General features: G+C 43.7%; 1 protein-coding gene and 1 long non-coding RNA gene across 3 annotated transcripts in view; one reads left to right on the plus strand and one right to left on the minus strand.

The window, feature by feature from the left end:
• The window catches only part of MSH3 (mutS homolog 3), a 289,806-nt gene that overhangs the window by 227,911 nt on the left and 34,212 nt on the right, over positions 1-27,683 (plus strand). For both annotated transcript variants that reach the window (XM_069751007.1, XM_069751017.1), the window contains exon 21: positions 26,695-26,881. In XM_069751007.1, coding sequence (XP_069607108.1) covers positions 26,695-26,881 — 187 coding nt within the window. The remainder of the gene's footprint in view (positions 1-26,694; positions 26,882-27,683) is intronic.
• Positions 1-27,683, minus strand: part of LOC138664380 (uncharacterized) — a 314,860-nt gene that overhangs the window by 163,698 nt on the left and 123,479 nt on the right. The window lies entirely within an intron of this gene.

Consider the following 27,683-nt stretch of genomic DNA (forward strand, 5'->3'; position numbering starts at 1 on the left):
ACCTGGGAGACACACCAAACATGTGGAAGAAGGTGCTCTGCTCAGATGAAACCAAAATCGAACTTTTTGGCAACAATGCCAAACAAAATATTTGGCGTAAAAGCAACACAGCTCATCACGCTGAACACACCGTCCCCTCTGTCAAATATGGTGGTGGCAGCATCATGGTTTGGGCCTGCTTTTCTTCAGCAGGGAAAGTGAAGATGGTTAAAATTGATGGGAAGATGGATGGAGCCAAGTACAGGACCATTCTGGAAGAAAACCTGATGGAGTCTGCAAAAGACCTGAGACTAGGACGGAGATTTGTCTTCCAACAAGACAATGATCCCAAACATAAAGCAAAATCTACAATGGAATGGTTCACAAATAAACGTATCCAGGTGTTAGAATGGCCAAGTCAAAGTCCAGACTTCAATCCAATCGAGAATCTGTGGAAAGAGCTGAAAACTGCTGTTCACAAACGATCTCCATCAAACCTCACTGAGCTCGAGCTGTTTGCCAAGGAAGAATAGGCAAGAATATGTCTCTCGATGTGAAAACTGATAGAGACATACCCCAAGCGACTTGCAGCTGTAATCGCAGCAAAAGGTGGCGCAACAAAGTATTAAGTTAACCCCTTCGCGCCATGCGCCGTACTAGTACGGCGCTGCCGGCACTGCATTAGTGCCAGCCGCAGTACTAGTACGGCGCCGCCATTTTCCGGTCACCGCGCGGCACCGCGCGGTGATCGGGTTCCGGTGTCTGCTGTCCCTGACAGCAGACCATCCGTGCACGCAGCCCCGAGTGCCTGCACCGCCCCCCCGCATCAGCGATCGCTGTGATTGGCTGGTCAATTCTGACCAGCCAATCACAGCGATTTGACAATAAAGTTTAAAAAAAAAAAAAAAAAAAGCATGTGACAGGCTGTGATTGATGCTGTGTGACGTCGCACCAATCACAGCCGTCACAGTAGGTGGGGTGATCACCACGTCACCTCACCTGATTAACCCCTATGGCGCTGATTGGCTGAACAATAGCTTCTAGCCAATCAGCGCCAAAGGGGTTAATTTAAAATACCGATCACCGCCCTGCACGCCATCATTCTCTCAGATTTGGCGTGCAGAGCGGTGGTCTAAGCCCCTCTGTCACCTTAGTCAAATAATCCATTGGTGGCCAGTGCGATCGTCCCTGCGATCTCCTGCTTCCAGCTTGTGCTCCAGCTTGTGCTCCAGTGCTCTGTGCTCTCTGCTGCCATCTGCCTGCTGTGTGACTCCTGTGATCACAGCAGCAGCAGCACCTCCCCCACCCCTTTCCCATCCCCCCATCCCTGTTCCAGTACCCCCTCCCTCCCCCACCCTCCAATTGAAATTTTTGCGCACTTTTTTGCGCTTTTTTTCCTGTGCGCGGCGTCCCGCGCAGAGCATTCGTGCTCTTCCTGTGTCCGCAGCGCTCTGATCAGTATCGCTGCTGATCAGAGACTGCGCCACAGGACTTTTTTTTTTTTAGTTAGTTAGTGTAGCGGACATTGCAGTCTAAGCGACGTCCGTTTTTTTTTTTTTAGAAAAAAAATTGTAGTTAGTACAGTGTAGTTTTAGACGTAACAAGGTAGCGTAGCCGGCGTCAGTGTTTGGTGACGTCCCTCCATCCCTGTTCAAGTAGCCCCCTCCAATTCAATTTTGTGCGCACTTTTTTGCGCTTTTTTCCTGTGCGCGGCGTCCCGCGCAGAGCATTCGTGCTCTTCCTGTGTCCGCAGCGCTCTGATCAGTATCGCTGCTGATTAGAGACTGCGCCACAGGACTTTTATTTTTTAGCTAGTTAGTGTAACGGACTTCGCAGTCTAAGCGACGTCCGATTTTTTTTTTTTTCTTTTACAAAAATATAATAGTAGTTAGTACAGTGTAGTCTTAGACGTAGATTAGCTGGTGTCACAGCGTTCGTGACGACCGGTCTTTTTTTTTTTTTAGAGAAAAAAAAAAATTGTACAGAGTAGTTTAGTGGTAGCGTGTTAGTGTAGCCGGCGTCACAGCGTTAGTGACGACCGATCATCTTTTAGAAAAAAAAAATCGTACTGAGTTTTATAGGTAGGGAGGTAGCGTCTTGTGCATAAAAAAAATCTGCTATCGCCGGATAATCTCTAGTGCATTAGGGGAGCGTACGTCACACTGTTAGTGGCGTTCGCTTTTCTTTTGTAAAAAGAATAATTAGTTGCGTCGTCTAATTTTTAGTGCGTTTGGGAAAAAAAAAATGGCCCATTCGTCAACAAGGCGCTATTCACCAGAGGAGGCTTACGCCATCCTTGCGTCCGACACAGATTCAGCCAGTGAGGAAGATCCCACGTTCCTCTATTCCTCCTCCTCCTCCTCCTCATCCTCCTCCTCATCTGGTGAGGAAAGACCCCTAATAAGGCGCCGTAGGACCCAGGCAACTCCTGCAGCAATCGATCCCGTATGGATTGCACCCCCGGAAAATTTTCAGCCCGTCATTCCGGATTTCAGCAGCAGCTCAGGAATCCAGTTTGACACGACTGGCCTCACTGAAATTGATTTCTTCAAATTCTTTTTCAGTGATGAAATAATAAATATTATGGTGGCCCAGACGAACCTGTATGCCCAACAATTTTTCACCCAAAATCCCACGTCATTTTATGCCAGATGGACCCCCGTAAATGCAGCAGAGATGATGACATTTTGGGGAATTGTGCTGCATATGGGCCTAATCAAAAAGCCAAAGCTTCGGCAATACTGGAGTACTGACATTCTCTACAGTACACCGGTATTCCGCATGGCCATGAAAAGGACACGATTTGAAGCGATCCAAAAATTTTTGCATTTCAGTGATAATGCGCAGTGTCCTCCCCGAGACGATCCAAACTTTGATCGTCTATATAAAATTCGTCCAGTGGTTGAACACTTCAGCAGAAAATTTGCTGAGGCGTACACACCCCAGAGGGACATCGCTATTGATGAATCTCTCGTTCATTTCAAAGGGAGGCTAAAATTCCGACAGTACCTGCCCAGTAAGAGGTCCAGGTACGGAATAAAGTTGTACAAACTGTGCGAGAGTACCTCAGGGTACACCCACAGATTTAGGGTCTACGAGGGTAAGGACACCCAGATTAACCCCCCTGAATGCCCCCCCATCCTGGGGGTGAGTGGGAAAATTGTGTGGGAATTGCTGCACCCACTGCTGGATAAGGGTTATCACCTCTACATTGACAACTTTTACACCAGCATCCCACTCTTCAAGGCCCTCTCTGCCAGAGGTACAGCTGCATGTGGCACCGTGCGAAAAAATCAGCGAGGCCTCCCTAAGCCGCTAATTGGGCAAACGCTAAGAAAAGGGGAAAGCAGAGCCAAATGCAGCGACAACATGCTGGTGGTCAAGTATAAGGACAAAAGGGATGTCCTTATCCTGACCACCATACACCGTGACAACAGCACCCTTGTCACTGTTCGTGGGACCACAACACAAGTCCCAAAGCCAGATTGTATCCTGGATTACAATCGGTACATGGGTGGTGTGGATCTCTCAGATCAGGTTCTCCAACCATACAGTGCCATGCGAAAAGCTTACGTATGGTACAAAAAATTGGCCGTGCACATTGTACAGATGGCACTGTACAATGCTTTTGTGCTGTCCCGATCTGCAGGCAATACGGGGACCTTCCTTCAGTTTCAGGAGGTAGTCATCAAGGCCCTAATGTTTGGCACTCAGGGAGGTGAGGGTCCCAGTACTTCTGAATCTGATAGTGCCCGTATTGTCCAAGGTCAACATTTCCCAGGACAGGTTCCCCAAACAGCGAGGACAGGACGATCACAAAAACGGTGCAGAGTATGTTCCAAGAGGGGAATCCGAAAGGACACAATTTACCATTGTGAAACCTGCCCTGAGAAACCTGGCCTTTGCATTAAGGATTGCTTCAAAGCATACCACACGTCCACAAATTAATAAAAATTAGTTTATACCCTGTTGACACAACACACTGTGTAGTTTCCAACATGGGGTCACTTGTGGAGTGAGGCACTTGCAGGTTTACGGTGCTCACCACATATCTAAATAAATTCCTTGGGAGGTCCAGTTTTAAAAATAGGGTCACTTGTGGAGTGAGGCACTTGGAGGTTTACGGTGCTCACCACATATCTAAATAAATTCCTTGGGAGGTCCAGTTTTAAAAATAGGGTCACTTGTGGAGTGAGGCACTTGGAGGTTTACGGTGCTCACCACATATCTAAATAAATTCCTTGGGAGGTCCAGTTTTAAAAATAGGGTCACTTGTGGAGTGAGGCACTTGGAGGTTTACGGTGCTCACCACATATCTAAATAAATTCCTTGGGAGGTCCAGTTTTAAAAATAGGGTCACTTGTGGAGTGAGGCACTTGGAGGTTTACGGTGCTCACCACATATCTAAATAAATTCCTTGGGAGGTCCAGTTTTAAAAATAGGGTCACTTGTGGAGTGAGGCACTTGGAGGTTTACGGTGCTCACCACATATCTAAATAAATTCCTTGGGAGGTCCAGTTTTCAAAATGGTGTCACTTGTGGAGTGAGGCACTTGGAGGTTTACGGTGCTCACCACATATCTAAATAAATTCCTTGGGAGGTCCAGTTTTCAAAATGGGGTCACTTGTGGAGTGAGGCACTTGGAGGTTTACGGTGCTCACCACATATCTAAATAAATTCCTTGGGAGGTCCAGTTTTCAAAATGGGGTCACTTGTGGAGTGAGGCACTTGGAGGTTTACGGTGCTCACCACATATCTAAATAAATTCCTTGGGAGGTCCAGTTTTCAAAATGGGGTCACTTGTGGCGGTTTTCCACTGTTTAGGCACATCAGGGGCTCTGCAAATGCAACGTGACGCCTGCAGACCAATCCATCTAAGTCTGCATTCCAAATGCTGCTCCTTCCCTTCCGAGCTCTGCCATGCGCACAAACAGTGGTTTTTCCCCACATATGGGGTATCAGTGTATTCAGGATAAATTGGTCAACAACTTTAGTGGTCCATTTTCTCCTTTTACACTTGTGAAGATAAAAAAATTGTTGTTAAAAGATCATTTTTGGGAAAAAAAAATGTGAATTTTTATTTTTACGCCTCTACGTTCTAAACTTTTGTGAAGCACCTGGGGGTTCAATGTGCTCACCACATAGCTAGATAAGTTCCTTGAAGGGTCTAGTTTCCAAAATGGGGTCACTTGTGGCGGTTTTCCACTGTTTAGGCACATCAGGGGCTCTCCAAACGGGACATGGTGTCCGATCTCAATTCCAGCCAATTTTGGTTTGTAAAAGTCAAATGGCGCTCCTTCCCTTCCGAGCCCTGCCGTGTGCCCAAGCAGTGGTTTTCCCCCACATATGGGGTGTCAGTGTATTCAGGATAAATTGGTCAACAACTTTAGTGGTCCATTTTCTCCTTTTACACTTGTGAAGATAAAAAAATTGTTGTTAAAAGATCATTTTTGGGAAAAAAAATGTGAATTTTTATTTTTACGCCTCTACGTTCTAAACTTTTGTGAAGCACCTGGGGGTTCAATGTGCTCCCCACATAGCTAGATAAGTTCCTTGAAGGGTCTAGTTTCCAAAATGGGGTCACTTGTGGCGGTTTTCCACTGTTTAGGCACATCAGGGGCTCTCCAAACGGGACATGGTGTCCGATCTCAATTCCAGCCAATTTTGGTTTGTAAAAGTCAAATGGCGCTCCTTCCCTTCCGAGCCCTGCCGTGTGCCCAAGCAGTGGTTTTCCCCCACATATGGGGTGTCAGTGTATTCAGGATAAATTGGTCAACAACTTTAGTGGTCCATTTTCTCCTTTTACACTTGTGAAGATAAAAAAATTGTTGTTAAAAGATCATTTTTGGGGAAAAAATGTGAATTTTTAATTTTACGCCTCTACGTTCTAAACTTTTGTGAAGCACCTGGGGATTCAATGTGCTCACCACATAGCTAGATAAGTTCCTTGAAGGGTCTAGTTTCCAAAATGGGGTCACTTGTGGCGGTTTTCCACTGTTTAGGCACATCAGTGGCTCTCCAAACGGGACATGGTGTCCAATCTCAATTCCAGCCAATTTTGGTTTGTAAAAGTCAAATGGCGCTCCTTCCCTTCCGAGCCCTGCCGTGTGCCCAAGCAGTGGTTTTCCCCCACATATGGGGTATCAGTGTATTCAGGATAAATTGGTCAACAACTTTAGTGGTCAATTTTCTCCTTTTACACTTGTGAAGATAAAAAAATTGTTGTTAAAAGATCATTTTTGGGGGAAAAATGTGAATTTTTATTTTTACGCCTCCACGTTCTAAACTTTTGTGAAGCACCTGGGGGTTCAATGTGCTCACTACATAGCTAGATAAGTTCCTTGAAGGGTCTAGTTTCCAAAATGGGGTCACTTGTGGCGGTTTTCCACTGTTTAGGCACATCAGTGGCTCTCCAAACGGGACATGGTGTCCAATCTCAATTCCAGCCAATTTTGGTTTGTAAAAGTCAAATGGCGCTCCTTCCCTTCCGAGCCCTGCCGTGTGCCCAAACAGTGGTTTTCCCCCACATATGGGGCATCAGTGTATTCAGGATAAATTGGTCAACAACTTTAGTGGTCCATTTTCTCCTTTTACACTTGTGAAGATAAAAAAATTGTTGTTAAAAGATCATTTTTGGGGGAAAAATGTGAATTTTTATTTTTACGCCTCCACGTTCTAAACTTTTGTGAAGCACCTGGGGGTTCAATGTGCTCACCACATAGCTAGATAAGTTCCTTGAAGGGTCTAGTTTCCAAAATGGGGTCACTTGTGGCGGTTTTCCACTGTTTAGGTACATCAGGGGCTCTCCAAACGGGACATGGTGTCCGATCTCAATTCCAGCCAATTTTGGTTTGAAATAGTCAAAAGGCGCTCCTTCCCTTCCGAGCCCTGCCGTGCACCCAGACAGTGGTTTTCTCCCACATATGGGGTATCAGTGTATTCAGAAGGAATTGCACAACAACTTTCGTGGTCCATTTTCTTCTTTTACCCTTGTGAAAATAAAAAAAATGTTGCTAAAAGATCATTATGTGAAAAAAAAAGTTAAATGTTATTTTTTTCCTTCCACATTCCGTTAATTCCTGTGAAGCACCTGAAGGGTTAATAAACTTCTTGAATGTGGTTTTGAGTACCTCGGGGGGTGTAGTTTTTAGAATGGTGTCACTTTTGGGTATTTTAAATCCTATAAGCCTCTCAAAGTGACTTCAAATATGATGTGGTCCCTACAAAAAATGGTTTTATAAAAGTTGATGAAAAAATGAGAAATCGCTGTTTAACTTTTAACCCTTATAACTCCCTAACGAAAAAAAAATTGGTTCCAAAATGTTGCTGATGTAAAGTAGACATGTGGGAAATGTTATTTATTAACTAATTTGTGCGATATGAGTCTCTAATGCAAGGGTATAAAAATTCAAAGTTTAAAAATTGCAAAATTTTCAAAATTTTTGCCAAATTTCCATTTTTTTCACAAATAAACAAAGGTAATATCAAATAAATTTTACCACTATCATGAAGTACAATATGTCACGAGAAAACAATGTCAGAATCGCCAGGATCCATTGAAGCGTTTCAGAGTTATAACCTCATAAAGGGACAGTGGTCAGAATTGTTAAAATTGGCCCTGTCACTTAGGTGAAAACAGGCTTCGGGGTGAAGGGGTTAAAGGGGCTGAATAATATTGCACGCCCCACTTTTCAGTTGTTGATTTTCCACGAAAATTTAAAATAACCAATAAATTTCGTTCAACTTCACAATTGTGTTCCACTTGTTGTTGATTCTTCACCAAAAAATTTACATTTGGTATCTTTGTTTGAAGCATGATATGTGGGAAAAGGTTGAAAAGTTCCAGGGAGCCGAATACTTTTGCAAGGCACTGTAAATCTGTTAGACCAGAGAAGGCTGTTGTATTTACTTTGATAATTATTGGTAGAATCGCTGTATAATTTATGAAAGAATAACTCCATCTTTGCTCACTTAGCCTGATTGACAGCTTCTTGCCCTTCCTCTCTGTTGCTGAGATCTCACACTGCTCAGTAGAAGCTGTCAGCCATAATGGTGGGCAGATACTACATAAACTTCACTTCAGCACTCTCACTCTTTAGCCGGACTCCTTAAATGCTCATCTTAAAGGGGTATTCTCAAGTTTTTAAGTTATTCCCTATATATGGAATGGGGGATAGCTTTCTAATCAGTTGGGGAACGACTGCTATAAACCCCACAGATCTCAAGAACCGGGGCTCTGAAGATCATGCGCACTGCCACCTTTTTTTAACGTCACTTGGCTTCTTAAAGATGTAGCCACAGGAACCATTCATATTTAAAGTCTGGCTGGTTTATTGCAGTCCTAATAAACCAGAAAACTTAAATGCAGCTTTTGTCTGGCACAAAGTAAAAGATAATATAACAAGTCCATGCAATAGTGCTGTCTTAGGGTACCGTCACACTATAACATTTCGATCGCTACGACGGTACGATTCATGACGTTCCAGCGATATCGTTACGATATCGCTGTGTCTGACACGCAGCAGCGATCAGGGATCCTGCTGAGAATCGTACGTCGTAGCAGATCGTTTAGAACTTTCTTTCATCGCTGGATCTCCCGCTGTCATCGCTAGATCGGTGTGTGTGACACCGATCTAGCGATGCGATGCGTTCGCTTGTAACCAGGGTAAACATCGGGTAACTAAGCGCAGGACCGCGCTTAGTTACCCGATGTTTACCCTGGTTACAAGCGTTAAACTAAAAAAAAAAACAGTACATACTTACATTCTGGTGTCCGTCAGGTCCCTTGCCGTCTGCTTCCCGCACTGTGACTGCCGGCCGTAAAGTGAAAGCAGAGCACAGCGGCTGTGCTTTCACTTTCACTTTACGGCCGGCAGTCACTGAGTGCGGGAACCAGACTGCAAGGGACCTGACGGACACCAGAATGTAAGTATGTGCTGTTTGTTTTTTTTTAGTTTAACGCTTGTAACCAGGGTAAACATCGGGTAACTAAGCGCGGTCCTGCGCTTAGTTACCCGATGTTTACCCTGGTTACCCAGGGACCTCGGCATCGTTGGTCGCTGGAGAGCTGTCTGTGTGACAGCTCCCCAGCGACCACACTACGATTTACCTACGATCACGGCCAGGTCATATCGCTGGTCGTGATCGTAGGTAAATCGTATAGTGTGACGGTACCCTTAGAGTCGAGCTTCTTAGCCCTTTTAGTAAAGGCACGCAATCCAGGAGATCTGCACACCTCCACACACAGGCATATGTGAGACAAACAGCTATTATTTTAGCCAATGAATCACACCTAGGGGTGGAGATAAGGTGTGCAGCCATTCAGCTGCTCATAGTCAACCCATCATGGTCGATTAACCCCTTTTAGTCCTATATGCACTAAAGCATTACTTCAGGTTTATCTCCCATCCGCTATGTGTCTAACAGCCACCTAACACACTACATTGATTGGAACTCTGGAGATAGTGGAGTGCTGCGTTCTGCTGGTCTTTGCCCTCCCATAAGAATTATTGGAGCGGTAGTGCACATGATCAGCGACCTCTCCATTCACACAGAGCTCTTAACAGTCACAGGTCTCGGCATTGGTGGGGTCTCTTTGGTCGGGAAGTTGTCTCTTATCCAAAGGATTGGTGTAGCGAACAAAGAATACCCATTTAACATCAGGATTATGTAACCAATCTGAAATGAATTTTCAAAGTAAATGCACACGTTTCATCAGGTCTTTGTAGTAATGTATGTAGTTTGAGCTGTTAATTCTTTTGATGGATTCCTGTTAATAGGAGATTACTGGGAGATATATCATTATAAAGTGTAGCAAGGGTATGCCAGCATTGACACCAATTTTCTGAGGATTTTGTAATGATCGAGGGAACATTTTTTTGCTAGTAATGAGAAGTTGATTTGTTCTCTTTACACACCATCATCTTACCATTATATTTTCTGAATGCTTGAAATAATTAATATTCCAAATAAATAATTGAAAGGATATTATGACATTATTCACATGCGGTATGTGGGAGACATCAAGGGTCTGTTTCTCTTGTAATCCATGCTATCTTTTCCTATAGGATCCCCTCTGTGTAATATAAATTTGGGGATGCGCCAAACAAAGTAGGAGCAAGTAACCGGAGAATATGCAACTTTGTATTATAAAGGCAATACTTCTGGGAATATCTGATCTGAAAAGCATGCATATATGAATGGGAACAGAGTATCAATACATTTCCATTGTTCTTTGTCAGCAGTAATAAATTACCTTCAGTCCTGTTCTGTGTAATATGGCATTGGGCTTTACAAGCTCCGGCGTGAAGAACTGGTATCAGGCTGATGCACAATGGGGCAATTTATCAATGCAATGCAAAATTTTGCTGCCACAATTGTGATTAAACCTAATGATCTTGGTACATCTTCCCCTAATGCATAACACAAAACCCTCAACTTTTTATGTACATTTGTTTTGTCCATGTTTCATCATGAAGGTGCAATCATCTGATGTTTCCTGCTGTTTCCCACACAGCAGATGTTTTTTGTTAGAATTTTTTTCACACACAAAGAATTTCCTTGCATTTTTTTTACGCTTTTTTACCACGTTTTTTGCAGCAAAAAAAAATCAGTAGAAAAAGCACTGCAGACAATGGGACCAATTCATAAAGACTGAAGTAGCGCATGCTTGCCCTATGCAAGTTTTGCAGGAGTCGAAAGTGCAGACTTTATTAAGAGGTGCACGCAGAGCCGGCACACGGTATTTTGGTGCTCTAGGCAGATGAAACTAACGGTGCCCCTCTCGATGAACCCTCAGCCTCCAAATAAAGGAATAGGTCAGAGACTAAAGTAACATGACCCCCTCCAATGTGTTAGAAAACAAGCTCTGACAACCACTTCCATTAGAATTGTTACCTTTTTTTACCGTTCTGGTATTTTTGTGTGAAAAAGATCGTGTACTTTAGGGGCTTATCAGGGAGTGCAATTTCAAAGTTAGAGGTGTAGAATCACTCCTCGTTTGGGAACCATTTACACAATACAAGAAAAAAATAGCGATATTCATCCCTGACATCATAAATTTTAAATTTAAGAGCAAGGATAGTCATGGAAACTAATATAACTAAGAAGAGGTGGTCCGCTAAAATGTATAGTGCACCTGTCATTTTAAATAAGTATTTTTGTAAGTAAATTATGTTGCCTTATTTGCATGTGAGCGTTGCTATCGCTGCTCACTCAGTCCTTATCACGTTACCCCAACTGCAGTCGCCGCTGACATCCACTGATTTCATGTCAACTTTCGGGACTCACTTGCATCACCAAGGCATGACATATTTGCACGCACTCCCCCTGACTGATTGGGCTGTGGCTGGTCTTTCAGCGCATGTCACGGCCCAGTGTCCAGGGCAAGCTTTCCCTCTCTCCTCTGCTTTCAATGGCCGCAACCGCACTCTGGGCTGTGATGTGCCCACAGCTCAGTCAACTGTGGGAAGTGTGTGCGACTGGGTCACACCTCGGTGATGTTAGAGAGTCTGGAAATTGAAGTGACGTCAACGGTGACTGCAGCCGGGGTTCACGTATACAACAAATACAGTATGCAACAAAACTGATATTGGTTCTTGTAACGTATTAATGTACTGATGGTGGTTTTGGTTGCATATTCCTGTTCAGACAGTGGTGACAAATGAATGAATTGTTTGTTGTCCCAGTGTGGTATTCATGTACTACTGATGGCTCTGGTGATGTATTCATCAATTAATGATCGTTATGGTGATGTATTTGAGTAGTTGCGCTCTGGGTCAGAGAAGACCTTGGAGAAGAAACAGCAGGTCACCATACAGCCGGAGGGAGACTTCTGGGTAAGAACAGCTCCGACCCTAGAAGAAGTGTTTACCTCCAGAAAGAACTGTTAGTTCACTTCTGGTCACTGTAAAACTACAGGGGAGAAAAAGTGTTTCAGGGAGAGGAAAGCTCTGGAGTCCATAGCTTCAGATTGGGACCCTAAAAATGCTGAATGAATTGTTGGTAGTAGTTGACGAATTACTGGAATCACTGGATAGCTTTAAAGTAGTCAGGGTGCTGACACTTGAGGATGGAAGACACCTTCCCCAGGCCTGTGTCCGACATGATACCTAAGAAAGGTAGAGAAGATTATTCAAATGCAAATTTTTCAAATTTAGCATATAGGCGACTGTCTGAGATGATGCAGGACTTGGCGAACGTTCTGCCTATGAGAGGGCAGATCTGAAGAGAAGAGCAAGATATTATCCAGATAAACCATGACACAAATGTAGAGTAAGATGTGAAAGATGTCGTTCACAAATTCTTGGAAGACAGCTAGGGCATTGCAAAGGCCGAACAGCATAACTCTGGATGAGACAGGCTAGGAAGCATGTAGAAGGCGATCTTCTCAGTGTGTCGCATTCCTATCCTGAGCTCTACTTGCAGGGTGACCGCCTGAACAGCTTCGGATAGTGGCTTCCCATTGACAGATGACACAAGCAGCGGATTTATGGAGTTGTCTAACGAAGATCTGGTAGCGATGACCCTGCTTGCAGCGCCATTTGAAGCGATGACTGAATGACACAACTAGGCAGGACTCAAATACAGTAAAGTAGATGAGGTAGAAACAAAACACCAGCTTTATTGTAAAAGAGGATTGTATGTCGGGCAATAAGGCCATGTGAAAATGCGTTTATATGTTGCATGTATACCAACTCAAACTCCAGATCAATGTGTGTTTTTTGTCTTGGATATTAGCGTTTAGTGCAAGTGAGGCTGTGTACTCCCCTCCTTGAGCAGGACATTACATTTGAAAAGCTTCCCAAGGCTGTGGTGTCCAGAGTTCGTTCCAAACATCTGATGGAAGTAACAGAACGCCTGTTCCAACTTGCAGAACAACATTTTCTATCTTTAACAGCTCTGCATATAAGAGGGAAAGATAATACCGCAGCGGACTTTTTGAGCCGCAAGCTTCTGAGGCAAGGCAAATGGTCTCTGAAGACTGCCATTTTCAATCTGATTATACGGAAGTGTGTTATGTAGGCAATCCAGTGACACAGTGTGCCAGCAATCAGAGCACATACAGTGATTTGATAATAACCCAAAAACAATAGAACGAGCTCTGAGACGTGGAATCTCTGTAGACCGCAATACCTGAACCTATCCTAAACACAACTAAAGGCAGCTGTGGATTGCGCCTGTCACTACCTATGCAACTCGGCACAGCCTGAGGAGCTGACTAGCCTGAAGATAGAAAAACAAGCCTGACTTGCCTCAGAGAAATACCCCAAAGGAAAAGGCAGCCCCCCACATATAATGACTGTTAGCAAGATGAAAAGACAAACGTAGGGATGAAATAGATTCAGCAAAGTGAGGCCCGATATTCTAGATAGAGCGAGGATAGCAAAGAGAACTTTGCAGTCTACAAAAAACCCTAAAGCGAAAAACCACGCAAAGGGGGCAAAAAGACCCACCGTGCCGAACTAACGGCACGGCGGTGCACCCTTTGCGTCTCAGAGCTTCCAGCAAAAACGAATAGACAAGCTGGACAGAAAAAGTAGCAACAAAAGCAAAGAAACACTTATCTAAGCAGAGCAGCAGGCCACAGGAAAGATCCAGAAGCTCAGGTCCAACACTGGAACATTGACAAGGAGCAAGGAAGACAGAATCAGGTGGAGTTAAATAACAAAGCAGCCAACGAGCTCACCAGAACACCTGAGGGAGGAAGCTCAGAAGCTGCAGTACCACTTGTGACCACAGGAGTGAATTCAGCCACAGAATTCACAACAGTACCCCCCCTTGAGGAGGGGTCACCGAACCCTCACCAGAGCCCCCAGGCCGACCAGGATGAGCCACATGAAAGGCACGAACAAGATCTGGAGCATGGACATCAGAGGCAAAAACCCAGGAATTATCTTCCTGAGCATAACCCTTCCATTTAACCAGATACTGGAGTTTCCGTCTAGAAACACGAGAATCCAAAATTTTCTCCACAATATACTCCAATTCCCCCTCCACCAAAACCGGGGCAGGAGGTTCAACAGATGGAACCATAGGTGCCACGTATCTCCGCAACAACGACCTATGGAATACATTATGTATGGAAAAGGAGTCTGGGAGGGTCAGACGAAAAGACACAGGATTGAGAATCTCAGAAATCCTATACGGACCAATAAAACGAGGTTTAAATTTAGGAGAGGAAACCTTCATAGGAATATGACGAGAAGATAACCAAACCAGATCCCCAACACGAAGTCGGGGACCCACACGGCGTCTGCGATTAGCGAAAAGTTGAGCCTTCTCCTGGGACAAGGCCAAATTGTCCACTACCTGAGTCCAGATCTGCTGCAACCTGTCCACCACAGAATCCACACCAGGATAGTCCGAAGACTCAACCTGTCCTGAAGAGAAACGAGGATGGAACCCAGAATTGCAGAAAAATGGAGAGACCAAGGTAGCCGAGCTGGCCCGATTATTAAGGGCGAACTCAGCCAACGGCAAAAAGGACACCCAATCATCCTGGTCTGCAGAAACAAAACATCTCAGATATGTCTCCAAGGTCTGATTGGTTCGTTCGGTCTGGCCATTAGTCTGAGGATGGAAAGCCGAGGAAAAAGACAGGTCAATGCCCATCCTGCCACAAAAGGCTCGCCAAAACCTCGAAACAAACTGGGAACCTCTGTCAGAAACAATATTCTCAGGAATGCCATGCAAACGAACCACATGCTGGAAGAACAAAGGCACCAAATCAGAGGAGGAAGGCAATTTAACCAAGGGCACCAGATGGACCATTTTAGAAAAGCGATCACAGACCACCCAAATGACTGACATTTTTTGAGAAACGGGAAGGTCAGAAATGAAATCCATTGAAATATGTGTCCAAGGCCTCTTTGGGACCGGCAAGGGCAAAAGCAACCCACTGGCACGTGAACAGCAGGGCTTAGCCCTAGCACAAATCCCACAGGACTGCACAAAAGTACGTACATCCCATGACAGAGATGGCCACCAGAAGGATCTAGCCACTAACTCTCTGGTACCAAAGATTCCAGGATGACCAGCCAACACCGAACAATGAAGTTCAGAGATAACTTTAGTAGTCCACCTATCAGGGACGAACAGTTTCTCCGCCGGACAACGATCAGGTTCATTCGCCTAAAATTTTTGCAACACTCGCCGCAAATCAGGGGAGATGGCAGACACAATGACTCCTTCCTTGAGGATACTCGCCGGCTCAGATGAACCCGGAGAGTCGGGCACAAAACTCCTAGACAGAGCATCCGCCTTCACATTTTTAGAGCCCGGAAGGTACGAAATCACAAAATCGAAGCGGGCAAAAAATAACGACCAACAGGCCTGTCTAGGATTCAAGCGCTTGGCAGACTCGAGATAAGTAAGGTTCTTATGATCAGTCAATACCACCACGCGATGCTTAGCTCCTTCAAGCCAATGACGCCATTCCTCGAATGCCCACTTCATGGCCAGCAACTCTCGGTTGCCCACATCATAATTACGCTCAGCAGCCGAAAACTTCCTGGAAAAGAAAGCACATGGTTTCAACACTGAGCAACCAGAACCTCTCTGTGACAAAACCGCCCCTGCTCCAATCTCAGAAGCATCAACCTCGACCTGGAACGGAAGAGAAACATCTGGTTGACACAACACAGGGGCAGAACAAAAACGATGCTTCAACTCCTGAAAAGCTTCCACAGCAGCAGAAGACCAATTAACCAAATCAGTACCCTTCTTGGTCAAATCGGTCAATGGTTTGGCAATGCTAGAAAAATTACAGATGAAGCGACGATAAAAATTAGCAAAGCCCAGGAATTTTTGCAGACTTTTCAGAGATGTCGGCTGAGTCCAATCCTGGATGGCTTGGACCTTAACCGGATCCATCTCGATAGTAGAAGGGGAAAAGATGAACCCCAAAAATGAAACTTTCTGCACACCGAAGAGACACTTTGATCCCTTCACAAACAAAGAATTAGCACGCAGGACCTGGAAAACCATTCTGACCTGCTTCACATGAGAGTCCCAATCATCTGAGAAGATCAAAATGTCATCCAAGTAAACAATCAGGAATTTATCCAGATACTCACGGAAGATGTCATGCATAAAAGACTGAAACACAGATGGAGCATTGGCAAGTCCGAACGGCATCACTAGATACTCAAAATGACCCTCGGGCGTATTAAATGCAGTTTTCCATTCATCTCCTTGCCTGATTCTCACCAGATTATACGTACCACGAAGATCTATCTTAGTGAACCAACTAGCCCCCTTAATCCGAGCAAACAAGTCAGATAACAATGGCAAGGGATACTGAAATTTAACAGTGATCTTATTAAGAAGGCGGTAATCAATACATGGTCTCAGCGAACCATCCTTCTTGGCTACAAAAAAGAACCCTGCTCCCAGTGGTGATGACGATGGGCGAATATGTCCCTTCTCCAGGGATTCCTTCACATAACTGCGCATAGCGGAGTGTTCAGGCACAGATAAATTAAATAATCGACCTTTAGGGAATTTACTACCAGGAATCAAATTGATAGCACAATCACAATCCCTATGCGGAGGTAGGGCATCGGACTTGGGCTCTTCAAATACATCCTGATAATCAGACAAGAACTCTGGGACCTCAGAAGGAGTGGATGACGAAATAGACAAAAATGGAACATCACCATGTACCCCCTGACTACCCCAACTGGATACCGACATAGAGTTCCAATCCAATACTGGATTATGGGTTTGCAGCCATGGCAACCCCAACACGACCACATCATGCAGATTATGTAGCACCAGAAAGCGAATAACTTCCTTATGTGCAGGAGCCATGCACATGGTCAGCTGGGTCCAGTACTGAGGTTTATTCTTGGCCAAAGGTGTAGCATCAATTCCTCTCAACGGAATAGGACACCGCAAAGGCTCCAAGAAAAACCCACAACGTTTAGCATAATCCAAATCCATCAGATTCAGGGCAGCGCCTGAATCCACAAACGCCATGACAGAATACGATGACAAAGAGCATATCAAGGTAATGGACAGAAGGAATTTGGATTGTACAGTACCAATGACGGCAGACCTATCGAACCGCTTAGTGCGCTTAGGACAATCAGAAATAGCATGAGTGGAATCACCACAGTAGAAACACAGACCATTCAGACGTCTGTGTTCTTGCCGTTCAACTCTGGTCATAGTCCTATCGCACTGCATAGGCTCAGGTTTAATCTTAGACAATACCGCCAAATGGTGCACAGATTTACGCTCGCGCAAGCGTCGACCGATCTGAATGGCCAAAGACATAGACTCATTCAAACCAGCAGGCATAGGAAAACCCACCATGACATCCTTAAGAGCCTCAGAGAGACCCTTTCTGAACAAAGCTGCCAGCGCAGATTCATTCCACAGAGTGAGTACAGACCACTTCCTAAATTTCTGACAATATACTACTATATCATCCTGACCCTGGCACAAAGCCAGCAAATTTTTCTCAGCCTGATCCACTGAATTAGGCTCATCGTAAAGCAATCCGAGCGCCAGGAAAAATGCATTTACATTACTCAATGCAGGGTCTCCTGGCGCAAGAGAAAATGCCCAGTCCTGAGGGTCGCCGCGCAAAAAAGAAATAATAATCAAAACCTGTTGAATAGGATTACCAGAAGAATGAGGTTTCAAGGCCAGAAATAGCTTACAATTATTTTTGAAATTAAGAAACTTAGTTCTATCACCAAAAAACAAATCAGGAATAGGAATTCTTGGTTCTAACATAGATTTCTGATCAATAGTATCTTGAATCCTTTGTACATATGTAACGAGATTATCCATTGAAGAGCACAGACCCTGAATATCCATGTCCACACCTGTGTCCTGAAACACCCAAATGTCTAGGGGGAAAAAAAGACTGAACACAGAGCTGAGAAAAAAAAATGATGTCAGAACTTCTAATTTCCCTCTATTGAGAATCATTAGGTTGGCTCCTTGTACTGTTATGTAGGCAATCCAGTAACACAGTGTGCCAGCAATCAGAGCACATACAGTGATTTGATAATAACCCAAAAACATTAGAACGAGCTCTGAGACATGGAATCTCTGTAGACCGCAATACCTGAACCTATCCTAAACACAACTAAAGGCAGCTGTGGATTGCGCCTGTCACTACCTATGCAACTCGGCACAGCCTGAGGAGCTGACTAACCTGAAGATAAAAAAACAAGCCTGACTTGCCTCAGAGAAATACCCCAAAGGAAAAGGCAGCCCCCCACATATAATGACTGTTAGCAAGATGAAAAGACAAACGTAGGGATGAAATAGATTCAGCAAAGTGAGGCCCGATATTCTAGATAGAGCGAGGATAGCAAAGAGAACTTTGCAGTCTACAAAAAACCCTAAAGCAAAAAACCACGCAAAGGGAGCAAAAAGACCCACCGTGCCGAAGTAACGGCACGGCGGTGCACCCTTTGCGTCTCAGAGCTTCCAGCAAAAACGAATAGACAAGCTGGACAGAAAAAGTAGCAACAAAAGCAAAGAAACACTTATCTAAGCAGAGCAGCAGGCCACAGGAAAGATCCAGAAGCTCAGGTCCAACACTGGAACATTGACAAGGAGCAAGGAAGACAGAATCAGGTGGAGTTAAATAACAAAGCAGCCAACGAGCTCACCAGAACACCTGAGGGAGGAAGCTCAGAAGCTGCAGTACCACTTGTGACCACAGGAGTGAATTCAGCCACAGAATTCACAACAGAAGTGGATCTCTTCGCCACCAAGAAGAACAGGAAAGTAAGGCAGTTCTGTTCACTGGATCCCAAAGAAAACCCGCTAGCAGTGGATGCCATCCTCATAAAATTAAACTTCAGTGTAGCCTATGACTTCCCTCCCTTATCTCTACTACCTCTAGTGGTGAGGAAAATCAGGAAGTACAAAGCAAGGGTAATAGTAATCTCTCCCTTTTGGTCCAGGACGGCATGGTTCTCATGCCTCAGGACCATGTCTGTATCCGACCCTTGGGTGCTGCCAGAGGTTCCAGATCTCCTATCCCAGGGACAAGTCTACCATCCTCAGGTAGCTGGCCTTCATGTGATGGTGTGGAGTTTGAACTGTCATTGCTAAAAAAATAAAGATTTTTCTCTGAGCCTAATAAACACCCTTCTTAAAAGCAGAAAATAAATTACAACCAGGATCTATGCCAGGACCTGGAATAATTTTTTACAGAACTCAGGAGTGGAAGCTGGAAAAGGGGTCCCAATAGCCCAGATCCTAGAATTCCTTCAGAAGGATCTAGATATGGGCCTTTCCACCAGTACCCTGAAGGTCTAGGTTTCAGCCCTGGGGGCGCTTTTTAGCTATGATATCGCCGGTAACTACTGGGTTAGTAGATTTATTAAAGCGGCAGGTAGGTCCAGGCCCATAGTTAGGGATAGGTTTATGCCATGGGATTTAAACCTTGTTCTCTCGGCCATGACTGAAGCCCTGTTTGAGCCCATTTCATCAGCATCGACAAAAATACTCTCCCCCAAAGTATCCTTCTTGGTAGCACTGATGTCAGCACAGAGGGTGAGTGACATCCAAGCACTACCTAGACTCCCTCCGTATACACAGTTCCAGGACGATAGTGATACTTAGGCCTGACCCAGCATACTTATCTAAGTAGCTTCCAGTTTCCATAGGACACAGGAAATAGTTATTCCTTCCTTCCTTCCCCACCCAGCCAACCAGAAATAGATGAAGCTCCATACCCTAGATGTTAGACGATGTCTCTTAGGATACTTATCAGTTACTGATTCCTGGAAGTGGGACAATGCCTTGTTTCACGGAACTTCTCCTTTCAAGGAACCAGGAAGAGCCTTAGGGTGTCAAAAAGCACATTGGCTAGATGGATTAGGGAAGCTAGGGTGCTTCCTCAGACCTTTCCTTCGGTATAAGGCTGCTGCAAGCTGTACTCCCTCCCTAAGTAGTTATTACTCTCTGTAATTCTCTCGGTGGTGCTATCATGGGCGATCGAATAAAGTCTTAGTTACTTACCGATAATGGTATTTTTTGGAGCCCATGAAAGCACCCTTAGATTCCCTCCCTCTTCTCTTTAGGGTGTGCACTTCTTCCTCTTACAAGGTTCACGTGTAAGAAATATTTAGTATTAAAATGTTGTATATAATTTGTGCTATTAACCATGGAGGTCCTCTTGAGCTCTGTAATCCAACTGATGCGTGGGAGAGATGCTTCCCTTTTGTATCTGTAGATTTACTGTTCCTGAAGGGCGGATCCTCTCTCTCGGTGGTGCTGTCATGGGCTCCGAAAAATAGGGCGGCGCGGTGGTTAGCACTGCAGCCTTGCAGCACTTGGGTCCTGGGTTCTAATCCCACCCAGGACAACATCTGCAAAGAGTTTGTATGTTCTCTCCATGTTTGTGTGGGTTTGCTTCGGGCACTCCGGTTTCCTTCCACATTCCAAAGACATACTGATAGGGATTCTAGATTGTGAGCCCCATTGGGGACAGTGATGATAATGTGTGCAAAACTGTAAAGCGCTGCGGAATATGTTAGTGCTATATAAAAATAAAGATTATTATTACTGTTATCGGTAAATAACTAAGATTTTTTTTTCTACACAAGTGAAAATATGAGAGGCTGAATTTCTAATAACCCCCACTGATCTCAGTCAGGACATTTATTTACTTATATGTTAACTGGCACATAGTAAACTCACTTTTGGATTAGACATTATTGTTAGTGATGAGCGCAAGTGCTCGTTGCTCGAGTTTGCCTGTGTTTGTCAGGCAATCTCCGCATGTTTTGCAGCTGTCTAACAGCCGCAAAATGTGGCTATAGGGACTCAAACATGGCACTCGAGCACTCACGATACTTGGTTCATACCTGAGCACCCTAGGCAAACTCGAGTAACGAGCACATGTGTTCATTACTAATTATTATATTGGAAAAACTTTGCAAGTGTCTCCATGTTTTGAGACCCAAAACGCTTTCAATTTTCTGTCAATTATTGGGATATAGCGCTGTGAGAGGGCTTATTTTTTGCTCCCCCTGTGCTGGCATTTTTACTGCTACCATTTTGGGGTATATACGATGTTTTGATCACCTCTTATTGCATTTTATTGCTATGTTGTGGTGGACAATAAAACGTAATTCTGGCTTTTTTTTCTCATTGCACGGTTCACATATATTCATTTACTTTATATTTTGATAGATTGGACTTTTATGAACACAGCAATAAAAAATATGTATTTTTTAAATTGTTTTATTTTTATTAGATCAAAAAGAGTTAATTTGAAATTGTTTTTTGTTTTATTGTGTTTTTCATATTTTTAAAAACTTTTAACTGTTTTTAATAGTCCACTTAGGGACTTGAAGCTGCAATCATCTGATATTTAGTGAAAAAACGATCTCATATGAACGACAGTTACAGGCTGGCTTTCACAGTGGAATTGTCATGACAAACACAGAGGTCTGGGTGTTATGGCAATCCATCGTCATCCTGTGATCACGTTACAGGTGCACCAATGAGTGCCTTTAATGACGTGCACACGCCGATATGTGCTAAATGCTGTTGTTAGAGATTGACAGCAGCATTTATTAGGTTAACAGCCCTGGGCAGAGTTCTGATCCACCCGCGGCTGTTAATGTTATATGCAAAAAGTCAAATGACGGTCCTTCACTTCTGAGCCCTGCCGTGTGCCCAAACAGTGCTTTTTTTCCCCACACATGGAGTATCAGTATGCTCTGGAGAAACTGCACAACATATTTTGTGATCCATTTTTTCCTGTTACCCTTGCAAAGATAAAAAAAATTGAGTGTAAATTAAAATTTTTGAAACAAAAAGTTAAATGTTAATTTTTTCCTTCCACATTACAAAAATTACTGTGAAGCATCTGAAGGGATAATAAACTTCTTGAATGTGGTTTTGAGCTCCTTGAGGGGTGCAGTTTTTATAATGGTGTCACATTGGTGTATTTTCTGTCATATTGGCTCGTCAAAGTCACTTCAAATGTGATATGGTCCCTAAAAAAATGGTTTTGCAAATCTTGTTGGAAAAATGAGAAATTGCTGGTAAACTTTTAACCCTTATGACTTCCTAGCAAAAAAAAATATCTCTCAAAAATTGTTCTGATGTAAAGTCGACATGTGAGAACTGCTATTTATTAACTATTTTGTGTGACATAACTCAGGGCATAAAAAATTAACGTTTGAAAATTGCAAAATTTTCGCCAGATTTGCATCTTTTTCACAAATAAACGCAAGTCATATCAAAGAAATGTTACCACTATACTTCAAGAAAAAAACAATCTCCGAATTAGTGGGATCCGTTGAAGCGTTCCAGAGTTACCACATAAAGTGACACTGGTCAGAATTGTAAAATTTGGCTTGGTCATTAACGTGCAAATAGCTTTGGGGGTAAAGGGGTTACTATGCAAATAGGGTAGCTGCTTTCATCATTTAGAGGCGCAGCTACATTTTGCTTTGGCATATCTATTAATGTTCAGCTTCTGTAACACCGCTGCCTATCTACTATATAATTGTCTAAGGGTCACTTCCGTCTTTCTGTCTGTCCTTCTGTCAGTCACGGATATTCATTGGTCGTGGCCTCTGTCTGTCATGGAATCCAAGTCGCTGATTGGTCGTGGCAAAACGCCCACGACCATTGCGACGACCAATCAGCGACGGGCGCAGTCCGGCGGCAACATGGCCGCTCCAGCCTCCCCGCAGTCAGTGCCCGCTCCGTACTCCCCTCCAGTCAGCGCTCACACTGGGTTAATGGCAGCGCTAATGGACCGCGTTATGCCGCGGTTTAACGCACTCCATAACGCTGCTATTAACCCTGTGTGACCAACTTTTTTTACTATTGATACTGCCTATGCAGCCTCAATAGTAAAACGATCTAATGTTAAAAATAATAAAAAAATAAAAATCATCATATACTCACATTCCGGCGCCTTTCCCGCTCCTCGCGACGCTCCGGTGACCAGTCCATGCTAGCGGCAGGTTCCGGTGGCAAAGATGGTATGCGACAAGGACCTGCCATGACGTCACGGTCATGTGACCGCGACGTCATCACAGGTCCTGCGAGAAAGACCTGCCATGACGTCACGGTCATGTGACCGCGATATCATCACAGGTCCTGCGCCCATACCAACCCTGGGACCGGAAGCTGCCGGGTGCACCGCACACAGGGCCAGGACTTCAACGGAGGGTGAGTATGTTTATTTTAAGTCTGTATACTACATGGCTCTGTGCTGTACTGTATACTCCGTCGCTGGGCAATATACTACGTGGCTGGGCAATATACTACGTGGCTGGGCAATATACTACGTGGCTGGGCAATATACTACGTGGCTGGGCAGTATACTACGTGGCTGGGCAGTATACTACGTGGCTGGGCAGTATACTACGTGGCTGGGCAGTATACTACGTGGCTGGGCAATATACTACGTGGTTGGGCAATATACTACGTGACTGGGCAATATACTACGTGGCTGGGCAATATACTACGTGGCTGGGCAATATACTACGTGGCTGGGCAATATACTTCGTAGCTGGTCAATATATTACGTGACTGGGCAATATACTACGTGACTGGGCAATATACTTTGTGGCTGGGCAATATGCTACGTGGACATGCATATTCTAGAATACCCGATGCGTTAGAATCGGGCCACCATCTAGTCACTATGTAGTTATAGAAAAAGAGAAAAATACTAAGAATGTAAATCCCATGAAAAAATGCAGAAACTCTTGACTAATGCATGATATAATAGTGGTCTGGTCTAGCCTGTCTCTCAGATATGTGACAGCTGATTTACATAGCTGCTCTACTTTGTGGTTTCCTGAGACCAACTAACCCAACCACATCGTTCTGCAGTCATTCTCCCAGTACACCGCCGCCGTCTGTGTATAAGAAAACCTTCCTGCTAAAATAGAATAATTGTCGCATTCGGCCAATTAGTTGTGTATGCGCCTGTGATTCTTCGTACTATTCACCAGTACAACAGTGAATCCAGTGCAGCAGGAGGTCACATAATGCTTCTCCTAGTTTGCCTGCAGACGTTAAAAGTAAATTGTTTTTCTGGGGAAGATGCTTCTCTGAGGCTCGCGCCGCAGCTGTGATTTCAAAGCAGTCATGGGAGATTGTGGAGCCATAAGTACACGTAAGGCTCAGCCGATACTTTGATGGATCGATTCATTCCAGTATCATAGCAGCCTCCCACGTGTTTGTGCAGCAGAATATCTTCAGCTGCAGTCGAGCGATTAGAATTTCTAAGGCCAAGCGTGAAGTATTTTGTTTGTACACACTCTTATTACACTGTGTAATTGAGGCGCTGGTGGTTTCAATATGGCATTGGACTGTCTTTTTGATAAAAAATGAATATATATTTGGAAATCCGCTTTATTTCTAATATGATTACGTTTTCATGATTAACAATCGACACTTTTTGTAGTAAGCATATGAGATATCTATCTATCTATATATATATACGTACATACATACACATATCTATACTATATTTATATATATGGGTATATGTGTGTGTGTATATATATATATATATATATATATATATACACACAATATAATATATTTGTGTGTATATATACCATGGAGAATTGTGCAAGTTCTCCCACGTAAGAAGATGAGGCCTGTAATTGACATAAGTAAACCACAACTATGAGAGTCAAAATAAGAAAACAAATCCAGAAAATCACCTTGTCTGATTTCACAAGATTTATTTTGCAAAGTATGGTGGAAAATAAGTATTTGGTCATTAACGAAAGTTCATCTCAATATTTTGTTATATATCCTTTGTTGGCAATGACAGAGGTTAAACGTTTTCTGTAAGTCTTCACAAGGTTGGCACACACTGTTGGTGGTATGTTGGCCCATTCCTCCATGCAGATCTCCTCTAGAGAAGTGATGTTTTGGGCCTGTCTCTGCGCAACATGGACTTTCATCTCCCTCCAATGGTTTTCCATGGAGTTGAGATCTGGAGACTGGCTAGGCCACTCCAGGACCTTAATATGCTTCTTACGAAGCCACTCCTTCACTGCCTTTACGGTGTGCTTGGGATCATTATCATGCTGAAAGACTCATCCATGTTTCATCTTCAGTGCCCTTGCTGATGGAAGGAGGTTTACACTCAAAATCTCACTATACATGGCCCCATTCATTCTTCCATGTACACAGATCAGTCGTCCTGGTCCCTTTGCAGAGAAACAGCCCCAAAGCATGATGTTGCTACCCCCCCATGCTTTACAGTAGGTATGGTGTTCTTTGGATGCAACTCGGCATTCTGTCTCCTCCAAACACAACGAGTTTTGTTTCTACCAAACAATTCTACTTTGGTTTCTTCAGACCGTATGACATTCTCCCAATACTCTTCTGGATAATCCAAATGCTCTCCAGCAAACTTCAGACGGGCCCGGACATGTACTGGCTTAAGCAGGGGGCAGTGCAGGATCTGAGTCCCTGGCAGCGTAGTGTGCTACTGATGGTAGCCTTTGTTATGGTGGTCCCAGCTCTATGCAGGTCGTTCACTAGGTCCACCTCGTGTGGTTCTGGGATTTTTGCTCACCGTTTTTGTGATCATTTTGACCCCACGGGGTGAGAGCGCCCGATCCAGGGAGATTTAGTGGTCTTGTATGTCTTCCATTTTCTTATTATTGGTCCCACAGTTGATTTCATCACACCAAGCTGCTTGCCTATTGTAGATTCAGTCTTCCCAGCCTGGTGCAGGGCTACAATTTTGTTTCTGGTGTCCTTTGACAGCTCTTTGGGCTTCACCATAATGGAGTTTGGAGTGTGACTGTTTGAGGTTGTGGACAGGTGTCTTTTATACTGATAACAAGTTCAAACAGGTACCATTTCTACAGGTAATGAGTGGAGGACAGAGGAGCCTCTTAAAGTTACAGGTTTGTGAGAGCCAGAAATCTTGCATGTTTTTAGGTGACCAAATACTTATTTTCTACCATAATTTGCAAAATAAATCTTGCCAAATCAGACAAGGTGATTTTCTGGATTTGTTTTCTTATTTTGACTCACATAGTTGTGGTCTACTCTACCTATGATGTCAACTACAGGCCTCTCTCATGTTTTTAAGTGGGAGAACTTGCACAATTGGTGGCTGACTAAATACTTTTTTTCTCCAATGTATATATGTCAGAAATATATACAGTATGTGTGTATATGTATATACGTATATATACATATATATATATATATATATATATATATATATATATATATATATATATATAATGTGTGTGTGTGTGTGTGTGTGTGTGTGTGTGTGTGTATATAAATTGAATCATACATAAAATATATATAATATGTTAAATGTATAATATGTTAAATATGTTGCTGAAAATGTGTGAATAATCTGACAACTGGGTATTACTATTTGGCATATCCCAACTGATCGGTCAGTGCTGACATTGTCAGACTGTGTAAGCACCTATTCGTTTATCACTGAGTATTATAACCCCCACTTTCTTAATTTTGAATACCGGTACATTTCCAAGAGCTATAACAGGAACTGCACAAGGCAATGTGACAAGGTGCTCAAAAATTTTAGTAATTAATAAACTTCATATTTACCAGGTCCTTTTTTAAGCATTTCTACATATAAATCTGGAAAAAAATAGAAAACTGAAAACTAATGATATTTTTATTTGTAAAAGCAAAATTTCGCATTATATGGTATTTGCTTTATCACAACGTCCAGCTTGTTTTATTTTTCAGAATGGGAGCTGCCGATAATATTTATAAAGGACGAAGCACTTTTATGGAAGAGCTGTCAGAGACCGCAGAGATATTAAAGCAAGCCAGTCCTCGGTCACTTGTCATTTTGGATGAGTTGGGAAGAGGCACCAGTACACATGATGGGATCGCCATTGCATATGCAACGCTGGAGTACATTATAAGAGATGTATGGTTTGTTTGTTTTTACTGATTTTGTTCTATAAGATTTATTTCCTTCCATATTGATAATTAATACTAAGGCTGCGTTCACACTTCCTAGTTTCCTAGCTTAACGATCTGTGTACCGACTGCAAATTTTGGATTGGAAAACCAAAGAAATGAGTCAGAGCATAAGTTGGTGTACAGTATGTGCAATGTGTAAGAGCATGTTCACACTATGGCTATTTCACCGACAAAACCCATGGGGTAAAAATCATGGAGTACTTAGTTAACATTGTTTTGATCTAAAAAGCGTAAAAGCCATCCCATCTTGTCAAGGTGTGCCACGGGGTGGCCTGACCCAAAATCAATAGCCTTATACTGTATACGAGATGGTGGCCCGATTCTAAAGCATTGGGTATTCTAGAATATGTATGTATGTCGCGCTGTGAGTGGGGGTTAAATTCCACGCCAATATCGCTGATTGGTCGCGGCCAGCCAGGCACGACCAATCAGCGGAGCGTGGTTGAAATCCCGCACCAATTCGCGGCCAGACTGGCTTTTGCTGATTGGTCGCAGTTGGCCGGGCACGACTAATCACCGAAGCGGTGTTAAAATCCCGCGGCAATATCGCTGATTGGTCACGACCGGCCGCGTAGTATATAGCACAGCCACGTAGTATATAGCACAGCAATGTAGTATATAATACAGCCCACGCAGTAGATAGCACAGCCACGTAGTATATAGTGCAGCCACGTAGTATATAGCACAGGCACGTAGTAAATAAGTGATGTAGTATATAGCAGCCATGTAGTATATAACACAGCCCA

The sequence above is a fragment of the Ranitomeya imitator genome, chromosome 1, assembly GCF_032444005.1.
Source record: "Ranitomeya imitator isolate aRanImi1 chromosome 1, aRanImi1.pri, whole genome shotgun sequence".
Classification (NCBI taxonomy): domain Eukaryota; kingdom Metazoa; phylum Chordata; class Amphibia; order Anura; family Dendrobatidae; genus Ranitomeya; species Ranitomeya imitator.